This window comes from Pyricularia pennisetigena (genome assembly GCF_004337985.1).
Source record: "Pyricularia pennisetigena strain Br36 chromosome 4 map unlocalized Pyricularia_pennisetigena_Br36_Scf_11, whole genome shotgun sequence".
NCBI lineage: Eukaryota > Fungi > Ascomycota > Sordariomycetes > Magnaporthales > Pyriculariaceae > Pyricularia > Pyricularia pennisetigena.
The window spans coordinates 233,327-249,694 of NW_021940923.1; the positions used below are offsets into that span (position 1 = coordinate 233,327).

Here is a 16,368-nt window from a genome sequence, read left to right on the forward strand (position 1 = left end):
GCTCACAATTGGGAAAATGGACCAAGGCCCCGCCCGTCCAATCAGCCAGTGGCAGGGCTCCGCTAATCGATGCACTGCGATTGAGCAAGCAGTCGAAAATTAACAATCGCCATCTTGAACCCGAAGCCTCGTCCTGCATTCTCCTCCGCCCTCTCTCGCGTCGACGACTAGGTTCAATATCACACCAAACCACAGCAGTCGCAATCATGGCCGACGATACCCCCGTCACTCTGCGCACGCGCAAGTTCATCCGCAACCCTCTTCTGGGTCGCAAGCAGATGGTCGTGTGAGTGAACTTCCCTTGTCGACGGTTTTTGTGGTGTTCGAGGAAAATCACAGATTTGGTGGTTTGGAAATTTGAGTGGCGGCGAGACGGAGGATCGATCATGTTGGTTGAAACAACCGAAACTGCGACAAACTGCGACTACCGCCGGCTTTACGATCAACGGCCGACTCTTCAACCCCGATCGATATGCCGCCACCAAGCCCAGACGAGCCACCAGCCAAAATGCCAGCACGAGAAAGACACTAACCTTGGACGCGCCCAACAGTGACATCCTGCACCCGACCCGCCCCAACATCTCCAAGGATGAGCTCCGTGAGAAGCTTTCGGCCATGTACAAGGCCACCAAGGACCAGGTCAGCGTCTTCGGCCTGAGGACTCAGTTCGGTGGTGGCAAGACCACCGGCTTCGCCCTGATCTACGACTCTCCCGAGGCCCTCCAGAAGTTCGAGCCCCGCTACAGGTTGGTGCGTATCGGCAAGGCCACCAAGGTCGAGAAGGCCAGCAGGCAACAGCGTATGTTTTCCCCCAAAGGCTCTAATGTTTGGGGTTTGCTCTTTTTGTGCTGACACTGAATAATTTCTCCCCAACAGGCAAGCAGCGCAAGAACAGGCAGAAGACCCTCCGTGGTACGGCAAAGGTCAAGGGTGCCAAGGCGAAGAAGGACAAATAGACGATTTCTACGAACAATCGGCGCATTGCAGGGCATTCTGGGGTTTTCACTCGTCGCGTCGTTCTCAACATATTCTACTTTCCTCCCTTACGCCCGTCGTTTCGGCATTTTTTGGGGAACGAACATCACAAAAATGGTTGGGGGAAAATACACTCACATGGGCGTTGGCATCATGTATTGCCGGGCTTGGGCTTGGCTTGGGCTCGGATCGAGATGAGAACAATGCAAACAAAAAGACGATCTTGTTTTGCCTGTTATTACAATTTCCGGACTTCGGTTACAACGGTGGCGTGAATAGGATGGTTTTGATTTTTTTTCCTATTGCGGTCAACAGCATCAAAGCATTCCAATCCAGGTGTTGTGTTCTTGTCTGAGCTTCCAACGCGATGACTTGGGTGTCTTCAATCGAGACCAGTAACGGATGTAGGGTCGTTTTGAGGGCGCTGTGAGGGCGTGCAGTATAGTGCATGTTTCTATTAACTGACAAAGGAAATAATCATGTGACTGACAGAAAGAAGAATAGAACGAGCTTTGCTAGCCCGAGAACATAACAGACAACCACCTAGATCGCACAAGATAAAGGTTTGATGAGAACTGAAACACAAGCAGGGCACAAAAGCCTCAGATCCTCAGACATCCACACAGACAACCTACACACACCCCTCAAGCCAACCATACCAAAATTGCTGACCCAACCGCCCCAGCAGACACCACCACCCACCCGGGCATATCCAGCCTCGATCCAGCAGACCACCCAGACTGCCCACCGCAGTAAGAATACAGCCCGCGCTGGACACAGCCCCACTGGTTACCTCCGCCGTTGATCCTTTGCGCTACGGCTTCGACGTTGACGGTCTCCTCGTTCCTGACCGCAACAGCTGTTGTCGTCGTGGCGGCACCATCTTGGTTTTCGGTCGCAGCTGTGGCCTCTTTGATGGCGGCCACGGCCTCCTCGAAGCTCAGCTCCGGGTACGGCGACGTGGCCAGCTGGCGCGCCGCCGACACCGGCAGGGGCTTGCGGACAATGTAGAATGTCCCGTCGTCGTCGCTGGTTGTTGAGGCTCCTGCCGGGGAGGTGATGAGGAGCGCGGCGAGGAGGAGGGCTGGGGTGGTCGCAATTGCCGTCTTCATTGTGTCTGTGTTGCCGGCCGGCTGGCTATTCTTGCCGTTGTTTGGTGCGGTTGTTAGCTCGGTCTTTGATGATGGTGTGTTCTTGTTCGAGACTGACTTGACGATGGGAACTCTTGGAGAAACACCAACGTGGCTTGTGGTGGTAAGTACGAGAACTTGTTTGAGATAAGAGTAGAAGACTGAGGAACCAGTTTCTCTAAGGTTGACGAACTGCCTGGCTTTGATGAGGATCGCACACCACCAACATCAGCCTCTGGGGGGGAAGGGCCAACCGCATTCTTATACAGCTACAAGATCAGTGCTGGGCAACCAACCCATCTCGCCGCGACAACATCGTCTATACATTCCGTTTACGCATCATCAGGCCCCCGTTGAGACATTGCCTAAGGTAGTCACCCACCCACTCACCCTCAACCAGCAGCGATGGTTTTCTCGGATGATATCACTTGGTCGTCGCATAGCGAGGTGTGGTGTATAGCTCACGGTGACGACGCCCTCCACCGGCAGTATATCTTGCCCTGGGGTAACGTCTAACAGGTCTGGCGACGAATCAGGGACCTGGATGGATTTAAGCCTTTGTCGCTGCAGCCGCAGTTTATTCCCATTTCTCCGCGGTCGCCTGGCAGCAAGCAGCACAAGGCAACGCCAATAATCGGCCCTCCCGAGCCCGCTCACCGTCTAGCCTATAACGCCGACGTCCTCCAAGCCAGTACAGCCCTTTACAGGATTAGCTGATCAGAACCCGCAGTCTAAAACCAGTAGAGGACTATCAAGCAAGAGGGGAGCAAGATCAGGGCAAGAGAGTATCCCTGCATATGGTGTGCCTGACGGGTTCTGCGCCGAGCATATGACGTGCAGGAGGAAGCTTCACGAGGGACAATGTTGCCGCCACTGTAAGGCTTTGCAGCAGCAAGGCGCGGCATTGGCGAAAAGAGAAGGGCTGCTGGAGTGAGGGCGCGAGGCTTGCTTGCCAGGGGTGATCCATGATGGTAGACACGTAGTCTGGCTCTAGCGTGGTGGTTGGGCAGCATGGGGCTTTGACCTTTTTTTCAAGTAGACGCTTCACGCGAGGCAGGTCGGAAAGAATCGCATTTATTATACAAGAAACAAAGCCGATGTTATGTGTGCATGAAGAACTTTACAGCCTGTTTGTTCCGATACCCGAGAATTATAGACCTTGGTGGCTGTAACATGAACCATTTATAGTTAGCTGTAAAATAATTAGTTCCCAGCTGTTTATATCATTGCGAATCATCACTGCTCAGTTATACTACACCACTTAGCTTCGTCACACTAGTCCTGCAAATGAAATGAATGCCCATTGGAACTACTTGTGAAAGCAAAAATTTGCGATTAGAAATGACTTTGGTTCATTGCGTTGTGACGATTCGGTTATCCATCTAGACGAGGGTGGATACGGCGCACAAGTACACCCAAAACATTAAAAATCACCAAAACACCAAAAATTTATCACGGCATCGCCTTCGTGACGTCGTTATTATGGAGACACCAAGAATCGAACTCGGGACCTCTTCCAATCTAGGCAACTGGTTGTTGCTAAGGAAGCATTATACCACTAAACCATATCCCCATACGATGATGTTTTTCATCACTCTTCGATGGGGGGCCAGTCCACAAGTGGAGGCTATGAGGGCCAGGTGGGACAGGGTTCATGGGAAAAGTACTTTTCCTGGGAGTACACAGGGTTTGAATAGCCAGATAGTGTTGCGGAAGACATGTGTGTTTCAAGTATCAGTAATCTCAAGGGGAGGGTTCCTTATAAATTAGGCCGGAAACGTTTGTATGGTGTTCGCTGTGAAATCCTGGGAGACCAGGCTGATTTTTGTTTTCGCAGAGAAATATCGGGTATTGGGTATCTACCTTATGTCCAAACACAGGCCGCCCCCCAACTGTCACGCTGAGCCTGTATGACCCCCTAAGCCGATGAAAATTAATGCAGTCATGGGCGGTACTCGACGACGAATCTCCTCTCGACAAGCTGTAACGTGCCCGTGGTCTCCTCGCCCTCAAACCGTAGACTGACCTTACCCGTCTCGGCGTCGATGCTCTCGACCTCTGCTTTGTAAAACGTCGTGCTGTCCGGGTACAGAGCCAGCACTATTTTGCCCTTGTCCAGACTGGGCAGCTTCTCACCGGCGGCGGGGATGGGTATCATGCTGCTGGCGCTGGTGCGATACTCCTTTCGCTCGTCAGGCGACACGTCCGGGTCCTCATCCTTCACCTTGTAACGACGCGACTTGCCCTCGCCCAACACAGCCGCGACGCGGCCCAGGAACCAATCGGCTGTGTCGCCGTTGTTGTTGCTGTTGTTGGCCTGCTTGGGCTTGAATGCCACGTCCTGGCCCTTGGCGAACACGACTTTGGACCGCTGAAGCGCCGCCGCTGATGCCGACGTTGCTGAGGATCCCACCGACGACCCAGTCGCTGGAAGCTGGGGCGGCTCGGCGCTGCCAGCCTTGGACGGTGTGTCGCGGTCACCGCGCGGTGGGAGGCTGTCCCTTCCGGCAGACCGCTCACTGCCGAGCTTGCGGACGGTGTGGTTGCCATGCGGGGATGGCACCGGCGACTCGGCTCCGTCAAAGTCGTAGAGCGAACTCTGGTCCTTTTGCGACGACGCCTCCTTGGCTTCCTTGGCTTCCTTTGCCTCCTTATCCTTAGTCCGGTGCGCCTCCCTCGTGGCCGTGGCGCCTCGGCTCGCGTTACGGCTCGACCCACCCAGACCGCTGCTCCTTGCCGACGACGGGTTCAAGTGTTGGCTGCTCTTACCGCCCGAAGATCCGGTGGGGTCCTTGGCCTTGGACAGGGCGCTGAGGATTTCGATGTTTGTGCGGACGGCGCGGATCTTTTCAACCAGGTCGTCGTTGGTCTTAACACCCGACCGGAGCAGCTCCTCGAGCACATTGAAAGTCGCGTCCATGGTGGTCCGCCCAGGGTTCTCCTTTAGGATCTGGTCCTGGGTCTTGATCTTCCTGCCGATCTCGGTGCTTGCGTTGAACTGATCCACGATCTGCCTCAGCTCGCCCTGAATCTGCTCCCACAGCTGCACCTCCTCGGCCGCGCTGTCGTTGCGACTCGAGCCGCGCGCCGGCCTGTTGTTGCGCTGCGACGCCATAGGGGAGGTGTGTTTTGGCGTGAATGTATGCGAGAGGTTCTCTAATTCTTTTGATAAGCCTGACATTTCTTTCTATGTTTTCTATTTTCGCTTCTTGTACAAAGTGCGTGCAGGTGCGGGGATTCAATTCTATAGAAAAAAAAAAAAAAAAAAAAAGGCCGAGACTGGTTTATGCCAAGGGTGGTTTTAAGTAAAATGGAAAAATGTATTTAGACAAAAGGCAGGTTACTCGGTATGCTTGCAGAATTCGAATATATGTTTGGTCGATGAATGAGGCTATTCCGGGTAAACATGGCAAAGGACCGACAGTGACAGATTCATCGTGAATTACTTGGGTGAGGTGAACTTACCGTCGTTTGGCTCCGAAAATCTGGGGAAAAAACAAAGGGCGCTACTGACTTGTCTCCCGTCGCGACTCTTGCAGTCCGTTGCAATCGCGACCGTGCCCAGGAGAGAAAGGAGTCGTGATGTTGCTGATACGAATCAATAGCTCAAATCCCTCATCTGATCACACAGAGACGATCAAATGTAGCGTCTGGTAGGGGGATTGTTGTCGATGTTTTGATTAGGATTCGTCGTATAGAAAGAATGGGATTAAGATTCCCAAATCCAAACCCAACAAGTGTTCAAATAAATACAAAGAATGGCGTGGCGTACCTCTGCGCCTAAAGTTTAGGGAAGGAGCACAAATTCAAACAGTCGCTAAATCATTAAAGGCTTTCATATGATGCACTTTCGGGCGGGCAAACACGCCTACGTCAATATACCAGAGCTAATATTAGGCGTTTCCAAACGCGAGCATGAAGGAAGACGACGTTCGTCACGTGTTTGAAGATGCGATTGGATATTGCCACGAATTGTCCGCAGCAGAGCCGCTCGTCCAATGGTGATTCTGCCCAGTTAAACGATAATCTTGTTGTTGCTAAGGTAGCATCGAGAATATCCATAGAACCAAGTGTGCAATTAGATACCTACGTGGAGAGGGTGAGTTGGGAAAAGTAAAAGAATAAAAAATTGTAAATGCACGTATTTTTCCCATGATGTGATGCAAACGAAAGCGTACAGCAGCAGTCTCTTGCCCACTTTTGAGAGAGCAATCAATGTGCTCAAGATGCCAATCACAGTGCATGCACTGTCTACCCCAATGGTGTTGAGCTCTTTCCGCTCCGCATACCTCGTGAACAGCTAGGCCATTTACCCCGCCATCCTGACAGCTCCTACTCTCTAGAGCCATCACATCACACTGTGGCGCACCGGAATACATCAGGGTGACGAAGGCCGCTAGCTGCCCACTTCAAAAGGCTGCTCGCTGCCAATTTCCAAAGGCAGCTTCTCAATGTCCACGTCCAAATTGCGGAAACAAGCTCTACGAAGCATACGCTCAACCAACAATACCGACAATATGCAGGTCCCTCTATTCCGCTTGCAATGCGGCGTCAATTCGTACGACTGGGGTAAGAAGGGATCCGAGTCGGCAGCCGCCAAGTTTGCCGCCGCGACGCCCGCCGACAACTTTTCAATTCAGGATGACAGGCCCTACGCGGAACTGTGGATGGGCACGCACCCTTCGAACCCTTCCAAGGATGTCGACACCGGCCGCACGCTGCTCGACCTTGTCGAGGAGAACCAGATGTTCCTGTCGCCATCCGTCATTGAAAAGTACGGCAGCAAGCTTCCTTTTCTTTTCAAGGTCCTGTCCATCAACAAGGCCCTCTCGATCCAAGCACACCCCAACAAGAAACTAGCCGAGAAGCTACACCAGCGCGATCCCAAGAACTACCCTGACGATAACCACAAGCCAGAGATGGCCATTGCCATTACCCCGTTCGAGGGTCTCTGCGGGTTCCGCCCACTGGAAGAGATTGCACACTTTCTGGACAACGTCCCCGCGCTGAGGAGTCTCGTGGGCGAGGATAAAGCCAAGCAGTTTGTCGAGGTTGCCAAGGACGAGAAAGCCGACGTGGCGACCAAGAAGAAGGCTTTGCGCGAGGCCTTTGCCGCTGTCATGGACGCATCCGAGTCGGCACTTGCCGATGCCACCAAGCAGCTCGTCTCAGCCGCCGAATCGGAGGGTGCCGATTTCGCTGCAAAGGGTGTTTCGTCGACATCTGGCGCAACGCTGGCGGAGCTGGTCAAGAGGCTTCACGGACAATTCGGAGCCGATTACGGTCTCTTCGTGCTATTCTTCTGCAACTTCGTCACTCTCGAGCCCGGCGAGGCGCTGTTTCTGCAGGCCGATGACATCCATGCCTACGTCTCGGGCGATATCATGGAGTGCATGGCTGCGTCGGACAATGTTGTGCGGGCTGGCTTCACACCCAAGTTCAAGGATGTGCCGACTCTAGTCGACATGCTCACGTACAATTCGGCACCCATTGACGAGCAGAAGATGCAGCCGACCGAGTATCCCTATGTCAAGCTCAACATGGCAGCCTTCAAGTCCGGCTCCGAGGTGCTGCTTTACGACCCGCCCATCGAGGAGTTCAGCGTCCTGCGCGGTGTGCTAAAGGCTAAGGAAGCTAAGGCCACCTTTGATCCGATTGACGGACCAAGCATCGTCATCTGTACGAAAGGGAGCGGCAGGATTTCGGTCGGACCGACCGTCAAGGATATTAAGGAGGGCTGGGTGTACTTTGTCGGTTCGACGGCTCAGTGCGTTCTCGAGGCGGATTCGCTGGGCGAGGGGGAGGAGTTCCACTTTTTCAAGGCGTTTTGCGAGGTTGAGGATAAGAGCAATGGTGCTTGATCAGATACGGGATGGGTATATGGGTGGATAAGAAGATGCCATGCATAATGAGAAGAACAAAAGTCAACGAATAATGATTGAACAATTATACAGTAAGACCACGATCAAACAAAAACAGTGTGGAAGGTTCTCGCGGTCAATGAGACGTGACTGTGGAGATCATTAAATGCTGGGCGAGCTAAGCTAATCTGCGTTTTGTCGAGCAATTTTAACCGCAACGAGATTAGAACGACGCAGATGTGCAAGTTAAAAGGAGAGAGGCCCGTGCAAGCTTTAGACTATAACACATCGGAGAATTTGATTCGACAATGTGAGCACCGAAGCGGGGGGTTGCTCAGGAACAAGTTGCCGAAGCCCCGCTAAAGGGTACAGACCGACCCTTATTGCCAAGGATTTGGTATGCTGCCCGCCCAGAAGTTTTTTTTTTTTTTTTTTTTTTTTTCTCTCTTCTGTTGAAGCGGTAAAGTACTACGTCGCAGGACCAGAGAGTTTTGAGCCCAAGGTACCTTTATGGATACTGTTTGAGATGCGCAACAAAGTACCTGCAAAAGCAATTGTGTGGCAATTACTCCGACGGAGGTAGTATGCGATCTTGGAGAAGATGAGAAAGAAAATAAGAGGAAGATGAAGAAGAAATGTGTCGCTGAATTTTTTACGGACTTTAATTTGTGTGTTCTTTTCTCCAGCGAAAAGTTGAAACAAGACAACGAACTCTTTTTATCTGTTCTCTTCAGTGTCTTGTTTCTCCAGAACTTCACCTTCCAACAAACACCGTTAGGTATTTCCTCGTCAGCGGAAAGACAAAAGCTTGGCTCTAGGAAATTACAAAGTAGCTTCTTTGGGTACGCACCACCAAAACAATTCCTCGCTTGGAAGCTCGTTACCACCCCAGTCACGACCATTTTGCAAATCTGTCGCCCCGAATTGCTGATCATAGATCGGACATTAAGGAGAAACAGTCTTAATAGGAACAAAATAAAGCGCCAGGCCAAATTAACTGCGCTCCCTCGTTCGACCGAAGCCCATTAGAGTTTCCAGAAACTCATCCTTTCCCCTCTCCAACCAGCCCACCTAATTACTAGTCTAGACCTACAGTAGACCAGATAGCCCGTTTGACCCTCGGACCCCAGTCATCTGTCTCCCGACAAGCACAAGACGCTTACGGGGGTTGCGCCGAACATAGACCAGACACCTTTTTTTTGCTCTGTATCAAACTGAGCCAGGAACATAAAAGAATCTCGCCAAAAAAGAGCTCCTGAGCATAAGCCGCCTTTTTGTTTTGTTTTTGATCTTCGAGCTCTGATTTCCGTCCCGGCGCTTACCGAGCTGTTTCGACCCTCTTGAACGTCCTGGTGCCGCTGCGCGCGCACGGTGCCCAAAGCTCTCTCTCACCTCCACAACCAAACGAAGCTACCTACTCTTCCGCCTCGAGAGGCCTCCTCCCTTTAACTCCCTCCGCCCAATTGTTGCAGTCCGAAGAAGAAGAAAAAAAAGCAACGCACTCGAGCAGGGAATCGGACAAGAGACCAGCACATCTGCTTCCGTCCCTCGAGAACCGCAAGACCCCGAAAATAAACACAAAACACACATACAAGGCTCCCTGCACAAGCTATCAACCGCCAAGATGGGAGGGCAGCTCTCCAAGATGATGGGCAAGATCTTCGGATCCAAGGAGATGCGGCTGCTGATGCTGGGATTGGACGCAGCCGGCAAGACGACAATTCTCTACAAGCTAAAGTTGGGTCAAGACGTGACCACCATCCCGACGGTCGGCTTCAACGTCGAGACGGTGACGTACAAGAACGTCAAATTCAATGTCTGGGACGTCGGTGGTCAGGACAAGATTCGTCCGCTGTGGAGGCATTACTTTAGCGGTAAGTCTTTTCTCTCTCAGGCGAGGCGCGTACAATGGGCGGACTTGGAAAAAAAAAAAAAAATCAGTTGGACTGTGCGGCGAGTCCATTTACGTGCGTGCTTGTTGCTGACGCAAATGCGCCGCGCCAAAACATACAGGAACCCAAGGTCTCATCTTCGTCATCGACTCGTCGGACCGTAAGCGGATGGACGAGGCCCGACAGGAGCTCCACCGTATCATCAACGACCGAGAGATGAAGGATAGCCTGCTGTTGGTGTTTGCAAACAAGCAGGATCTTGAAAACGGTACGCCTTGTTCTACATATACCATGTGTTCTATACACTCCTAAAGCCAGGCTGTGCCGAACAAGAAACTTACTAACGCCGAATCCTTATCCCCCTTCAACAGCCATGAAGCCGCAAGAAGTCACCGAGGCGCTCCAGTTATCCAAGCTTAAGGACAAGATCTGGTACGTGGTGCCCAGCTGCGCAACCACGGGCGAGGGTCTTCTCGAGGGCCTGGCCTGGCTCTCCAACAATGTAAAGGCGCCGCCTGCGCCGGCAAAGAAGTGAAAACCTCCCATGACTTGAGCATTTCTACATGTTGAGATGTTTCTTTTTTTTTTTTTTTTGGGATTATGACCGCCTTCTTTTCTTCCCATCCCAGAAAAACCGGAGTCGCGCGCAGGATATTTGTATCATGTTTTGTTCTAAACGCTCGGGTTCTCGTTTTCTGTTTTATTTCCCGTGTTAACGAAATGTCTTTTAATACCCCCATATCTTCTTTATTCCCCCATATATCTCCCGTTTCCTCCTTTTTATCAAGCAAAATACCATTACGTATCTCTTATCTTGGCCATGAAAATGAAAAGAGAAAATACTAAACATTTCAAAACATTCTGGGCCGATCTACTCTTCAGCGCTGTCCGGGCTGGTGTTTATGTTTGGACTTTGAAGGGCTTTCTTTCCGGGCGTTCGTTGCTGTGTCTTTTGTTGCAAATGCTCTTCAGGAGGATTTTTCTTGAACGGTTGCAGCAGGCTTCTTCTCCACATTGAACATTTGTTCATAACTCCACCTTTTGTATAGATACCTACTCTGCTTTAAACCTCGGGCGTCTCGGAGGGACGGTCGGGTTGGTCGCTTCAAGAACATGGCAAAAAGATGAGATAGCCTCGGTGGCTGGCCTACTGCTTGGTTTCTGGCATGCAGTTGGTATTTAATGCGAACATCAAGGTAGTGACATGTTTTTGTGCATAAGTCATGCCTAGAATCTCAACAAGAGTTTATGTTGACTGATCACAACACTATCCAAGAAACAAAGAAAAAAGACATCCTTGACCGCGCCGTGTGTATAAAACTCCGTACGCCTATAACAGGTATCCCACTTCACAAGAATAGACAAATCCGAGAAAAAGGCAACGGCAACGGCTGAAACTAGGCACTTGACCAAGCCTATAGCCAGAACGACACCACGAGTAATGATTATAGTCTTCACTCCTTGACTCGTTTCCCCGGCCTCGCCATCGAGTCTTCCGGCATCCCGCTCCTCTTGGTGCCGGGGACGCTGCCGGTTCGTATGTCGTTATCCTCCTGGCTGACGCGACGGTGCGGGTACTCGGCCTTGCAGCCCTCGAAGCAGTTGGCGCTGACCCTGTCCCCGGTGCTGAAGAAGTTGTGCTGCAGCGCGGCCGCGGCCGTCAGCCGCTTCTCCGGGTCGTACTCGAGCAAACCCGCCAGGAGCTTGTAGCCCTCGACCCCTAGCGAGGCCAGGCTGCCCGGCGGGGCGTGCGGCATCGGTCCCGCCGTCTGGCCCTGCGAGACCGTGTGGTAGTACCACTTGTCCAGGTGGGATTGGCTTGCCGCCGCCGCAGCAGACGACGAATTTGCTGACGAAGAGGATGTCGGCCCGCCCGCCCTGCCTCCGTACTGGGGCCCTTGGTTGGAATAGTGTTGGTGGTGATGGTGGCTGTGAGGCGCCTGTTGGGAGTAACCCGAGGCGCTGAGGGGTGGTTGTAGTAGCGGCAGCTTGTCGTAGTCGGGCATGCTGGTTAGCAGTGGCCACCGCTCCTTTGTCGGCATGCCCATTATGTCGACGATCTTTTGCATCTGATGACGCTGGAACGGCATGTCTCGGCTGCCTCCCTTCTTGGTGTTGTCCATTTTGGCCTCCTCTCCTTTGAAAATTGGCCTGAGGCTCAACAGCTCTGCAAAGATGCAGCCCACGGCCCACATGTCCACGGCGGGCGTGTAGTGGTGTGAACCCATGAGCAGCTCTGGTGCGCGATACCATATCGTCACGACTACCTTATCGCCCTGCATGAGGGTACGCACGGGTTTCCAGAAGATGCGGGCCAGGCCCAGGTCACCGACTTTGACTTCTCCCGAGGACGTAACCATAATGTTGGCGGGTTTGAGATCACGGTGCAGGACCCAGTTGGTGTGCAGGTACTGGCATCCGTTGAGAAGCTGGAACATGATGCTCTTGATGGTTTGCGGTGGTATGGGGTGCTTGGGCTGTTGTGTATGGTGATGGATGATCTGCAACAGGTCGTGTTCGGCGTACTCAAACACCATGAAAATTGCCTTGTCTTCTAGGATCGTCTCGACTAGTCGGATGACGTTGGGGTGCCGGAGCTCCGAGCAGAGAGCCATCTCGCGGATGGCTGACTGCGAGATGCCTGTGTACGTGATCTGCTCGCCTTCCTTGTCCGGCTTGAATTTCTTGATGGCGAACTCTCCCGGTTGGCCCTGGCGGCCACGGGCCTTGTAGACTCGACCATATGTTCCACTGCTAATAAAGCCAATAACTTGGTACTTGTCCATGACCCTGACCTTGCTCTGGTAAGCTGGTGGGCCGAGGCCCCGGTCTAAGGGATCTGTGATGAAGATGTGTTAGCATGCCAGACCAGATTCCCGAGATGTATATTCATGTCGATAGAAGTTATGTCGCTCAACTAGACGGCGAGGGGAACTGCCCCAGGTTGTCTTGTGAGACGGGGGTACGAATGGATCATCGTACATTCACGTCTTTGAAATGGACGCATCACGGCAACCGCTACAGCCAAATGCCGAGGACCGGAGTAGATTCACAAGTTCTTGGCTAGGTCGGTAACAATACGGCGAAGGCAGAACCCGAGTAGAGCCTCTAGACCCAGTGACTGACTGTTTTGAAGCCTTGCGCAAGCTCTTGCTCAATGGCCGAGGGGTTTACGTAAGACTGAGTCCCCTGGTGGTAGCAAAAGATGCGATGTGGAGGCCAGGTTAGGAACTCCCCAACTGAGCAAGCCGGAGCCTATTGTGGCCAAGTAGCATCACCTCCCGGATCCATGAGGTGGTTACACAGTCGGAGATGTAGAGAAGTATTGGATTAAAAGTTGACTGGGGGCTTGAACAAATGCATATTATATCAAGGTTGCTTTGCAGGGCTGGTGCCGACTCGGTTGGTTCAGATCCCAAGACAGAAAGCATAGCGGATCTAAGCTATGATCAAAAACGATCAAGACCCATATTGGGTGCCATCAAATGGCGAGCTCGTGCCGTGTGGCTGTCGTGACCGCCTCCCGGGGGTCCACAGGTGGGGTATTTGGGGCGGGCGCAACTGAGGCATTAGCCACTTAAGGCAAAATGGGGCAGAGGGGGAAAGACGGAACGGGCCAGGCCTAATTTGAGAATCGAGAATCGACTCTGGAGAGGGCAAAGGGTACCTGAATAACACTGACGATCATTGTGCTAGGAAAGGTATAGAGTACTCGTATGAGTAGAGAGAGTACGGTAGATATGGAGTGAGATTCGGGGAGTTCGGAACAAAAAAGCAACGAACAGTGTGCGTTCGACGTATTTGATAGGACGGATTATCGGGAAGATGAATCGGGGAGGGGGACAAAGAAGTTTAGACATTGTCATGAAAGCAACCAATGAATTTTGTACCGGCGGCTCATCACCATAATCGGAGTCAATCAATAAACAACGCCGTGCTCACCATTGAAGGCGGTCTGGATGCTGCGCTTCAGCGAGTAATACCCGCGGGCCGGAGCCGCCGAGGCCGATGCCGAGCCCGGACCGCCCGAAGCTCCTGTCGGCGGGTTGCTGTGGCTCATCTGGTTGTGACCATGTATGCAGGCGCTGGAAAAGCAACAGGATACACGCTGACGGTCAAATCAGTGTGATCCAGCTCAGCGACGAACGGTGCGGGTGTGTCCGTGTCTCCGCCCCTCTGGCCCTGTCAATCCTGACAGCTTGATTAGGGATGCGTGGCTGACCCTGCGGTGAGAGCGGAGAATCTCAAGTACCGTCGGGCCAAAGATGAGAGGGAACTATGATTGATTACGGTAAGGGGCTTTTGGGGGGTCGTGCCGCGTTGACCTGGTTGCCGATCATTTGGAGATGTACAGTATGGATGGTTGTGCCGGTTGTCCAGTCACACATAACCTTGCCCTACTCAGTCAGCTAAATGATCCAAAGGGAAAGGTATGGACCCGAATGGGAGGTTGGTTTTCTACAAAGCTCGCACTGTTGAGGAAGATTCATTTTTGGTCTTTATCACAGTCTCCGATGAACCCTTGCGGACTGTGCCTTACCCCCACTGAAGTCAGGATTGGCACCCAAGACGCTAAGCCTGTTTTAGACAGCTCCAATCCAAACCCCACCATTAATCGATTAGCTCCACTAAAAAAAATCTGGACGTTGAAGCCGCGATTTGTCGGCAAACGCCTTGCGACACCAGAAAGAATTTGTTGCGGTGGGAATCCCCCGGTCCACGCGACTCTTCAGGCAAAAGAAGAGGAAGGAGAAACAAGAGAAATAGTAAGAACAAACTAAAAATACAGAAAACCGGCTTGGTCGAGAAAGCATTCAGCCACAATGCCTGCCATCATCGAAACCGACTTGCCTTCCTCCAAGGCGGACAAAAAGTCCAAGAAGAACAAGGAGAAGAAACGGCCGCGGGAAGACGATGAAGCCACCGAGGCACGCAATCACAAACGATCCAAAAGTGAGGCCCCTGCCGCAGATGAAGCAGAAGAGGGTCAGCACGTCAATGGAGAGGAGAAAAAGAAACACAAAAAGTCGCGCAAGTCAAAGCAGACCAAGACGGATGATGTCGACGCGGAACCAGAACAGGTAGAAGAGGCCCGGTCCAAGAAGGAGAAGAAGCAAAAGAAGAAGAAGGATAAGACTGCAAATGGCGAGGATGTAGCAGAAGACGCTGTCTCTGAGTCGCCAGCTAAATCCACCAAGAAATCCAAAAAGAACAAAAGCGAGGTGGAAGCTGCATCAGAGACCGTGGTCGACGATGCAGCCACCGAAGAGGCCGCACTCGAAAAGAAGAAGAAGAAGAAGCGATCAAGGAGAAAGTCGGATCGTCCGGCAGAGGAGGAAGCTGAGGAGGACTCTGGTGCCGCCATTACCAAAAAGTCAAACTCCGAGGCTCTGCCGCCAGACTCTCCAGCCTCGCAGGGCTTCGCCCTCGACTTGATGGACGTCGACAGCCCCTCAATAGCACGCTCTGCCAAGTCCGACATACTTCAGCCCGCCCACGCGCCCTCGAACCCAGAATTCCCCTTTGCCACACAAATCGTGTCGCTTTACGTCCCCCTGTTTCCCATCGGCTTCGACAAGCCCCTCACAAAGGTAGCAGAGCAGCACCTTCAGCCGCTGCTGAATCACTACTCGCCTCTGATGAAGGGCGTCCTGCTTGATTACAGACACGTCACGCTCGGCGAACACCCCACCCGTGCCGACCCCCGCAACCCGCCCACCGACCGAACCCCGACGCTGCTGTCTTGCAAGGACGAGTACGCCGTCGGCTTTGGCTGGCTGACGGCGGAGGTCTACCTCTTTGTGCCCCGCCGTGGTGCCTGGATGGAGGGCGTGGTCAACCTGCAGAGCGAAGGCCACCTGGGCGTCGTGTGCTGGAACCGGTTCAACGCCAGCATAGAGGCCAACAGGGTGCCCGAGGGGTGGAGGTTCATCGACGTTGTGCAAAAGGCCGAGGATGCCAAGAAGGCAAAGTTCCGGAACGCGGGCAAGAAGATCAACCTTGAGGAAGCTGAGGGCGAGGGCGACAAGGAAGCGGAGGCTGCTGATGAGGCCGGTGAAGACGACCAGGAGGACCTCGAGGCCAGCCTACAGCAGATGCACGCGACGGGATACTGGGTCGATGCGGCCGGCAAGCGCATCGCGGGCAAGGTGCGGTTCAGAATCAAGAACTTTGACGTCGGCACGGCGGGCGACCATGGCTACATCAGCATCGAGGGCACCATGCTGGATGATGAGGCGGAGCGGGAGCTGCGGGTCAAGGAGAAGGAGAGGGAAAAGGCCAGGATGGCCAAGGCCAACACGAGCGGCATGCTGAGGAGGTTGACGAGGAGCGTGCCCGAGTTCAGCATGACGAACTTTGGCAAGGAGGATGAGGAGCAAGACAGTTCAAAGAAGGTGGAGTTGTATGCTGGTAGTCGAGCCATGACGCCGAGCTGACGAGGGTGAGGCTGCGTGGACTTGATGATGTTTTGGAGTGGTTGGGGGTAAAACGTGTTTGCATTTTTTTGAC

The 16,368-nt window shown here is 52.9% G+C and overlaps 7 protein-coding genes across 7 annotated transcripts; 4 read left to right on the forward strand and 3 right to left on the reverse strand.

Annotated features, from left to right (window-relative positions):
- Positions 1 to 206: 206 nt before the first annotated feature.
- Positions 207 to 956, forward strand: PpBr36_10706 (uncharacterized protein; the record flags this gene model as incomplete). The annotated part of the gene is made up of 3 exons (XM_029897815.1): positions 207 to 286; positions 552 to 799; positions 877 to 956. 3 exons carry the CDS (start codon positions 207 to 209, stop codon positions 954 to 956), a joined length of 408 nt encoding a protein of 135 aa, XP_029743892.1.
- Positions 957 to 1,619: 663 nt separating this feature from the next.
- On the reverse strand, positions 1,620 to 2,087 carry PpBr36_10707 (uncharacterized protein; the record flags this gene model as incomplete). Its single annotated transcript, XM_029897816.1, has 1 exon — positions 1,620 to 2,087. The coding sequence occupies one exon, from the start codon at positions 2,085 to 2,087 to the stop codon at positions 1,620 to 1,622; it is 468 nt and encodes a 155-aa protein (XP_029743810.1).
- A 1,960-nt stretch (positions 2,088 to 4,047) lies between these two features.
- PpBr36_10708 (uncharacterized protein) lies at positions 4,048 to 5,220 on the reverse strand (the record flags this gene model as incomplete). Its single annotated transcript, XM_029897817.1, has 1 exon — positions 4,048 to 5,220. The coding sequence occupies one exon, from the start codon at positions 5,218 to 5,220 to the stop codon at positions 4,048 to 4,050; it is 1,173 nt and encodes a 390-aa protein (XP_029743885.1).
- Positions 5,221 to 6,622: 1,402 nt separating this feature from the next.
- On the forward strand, positions 6,623 to 7,966 carry PpBr36_10709 (uncharacterized protein; the record flags this gene model as incomplete). Its single annotated transcript, XM_029897818.1, has 1 exon — positions 6,623 to 7,966. The coding sequence occupies one exon, from the start codon at positions 6,623 to 6,625 to the stop codon at positions 7,964 to 7,966; it is 1,344 nt and encodes a 447-aa protein (XP_029743886.1).
- Positions 7,967 to 9,590: 1,624 nt separating this feature from the next.
- PpBr36_10710 (uncharacterized protein) lies at positions 9,591 to 10,393 on the forward strand (the record flags this gene model as incomplete). The annotated part of the gene is made up of 3 exons (XM_029897819.1): positions 9,591 to 9,840; positions 9,980 to 10,126; positions 10,230 to 10,393. 3 exons carry the CDS (start codon positions 9,591 to 9,593, stop codon positions 10,391 to 10,393), a joined length of 561 nt encoding a protein of 186 aa, XP_029743761.1.
- A 919-nt stretch (positions 10,394 to 11,312) lies between these two features.
- Positions 11,313 to 13,918, reverse strand: PpBr36_10711 (uncharacterized protein; the record flags this gene model as incomplete). The annotated part of the gene is made up of 2 exons (XM_029897820.1): positions 11,313 to 12,697; positions 13,801 to 13,918. The coding sequence occupies 2 exons, from the start codon at positions 13,916 to 13,918 to the stop codon at positions 11,313 to 11,315; spliced, it is 1,503 nt and encodes a 500-aa protein (XP_029743760.1).
- Positions 13,919 to 14,681: 763 nt separating this feature from the next.
- Positions 14,682 to 16,295, forward strand: PpBr36_10712 (uncharacterized protein; the record flags this gene model as incomplete). Its single annotated transcript, XM_029897821.1, has 1 exon — positions 14,682 to 16,295. The coding sequence occupies one exon, from the start codon at positions 14,682 to 14,684 to the stop codon at positions 16,293 to 16,295; it is 1,614 nt and encodes a 537-aa protein (XP_029743759.1).
- Positions 16,296 to 16,368: the final 73 nt, after the last annotated feature.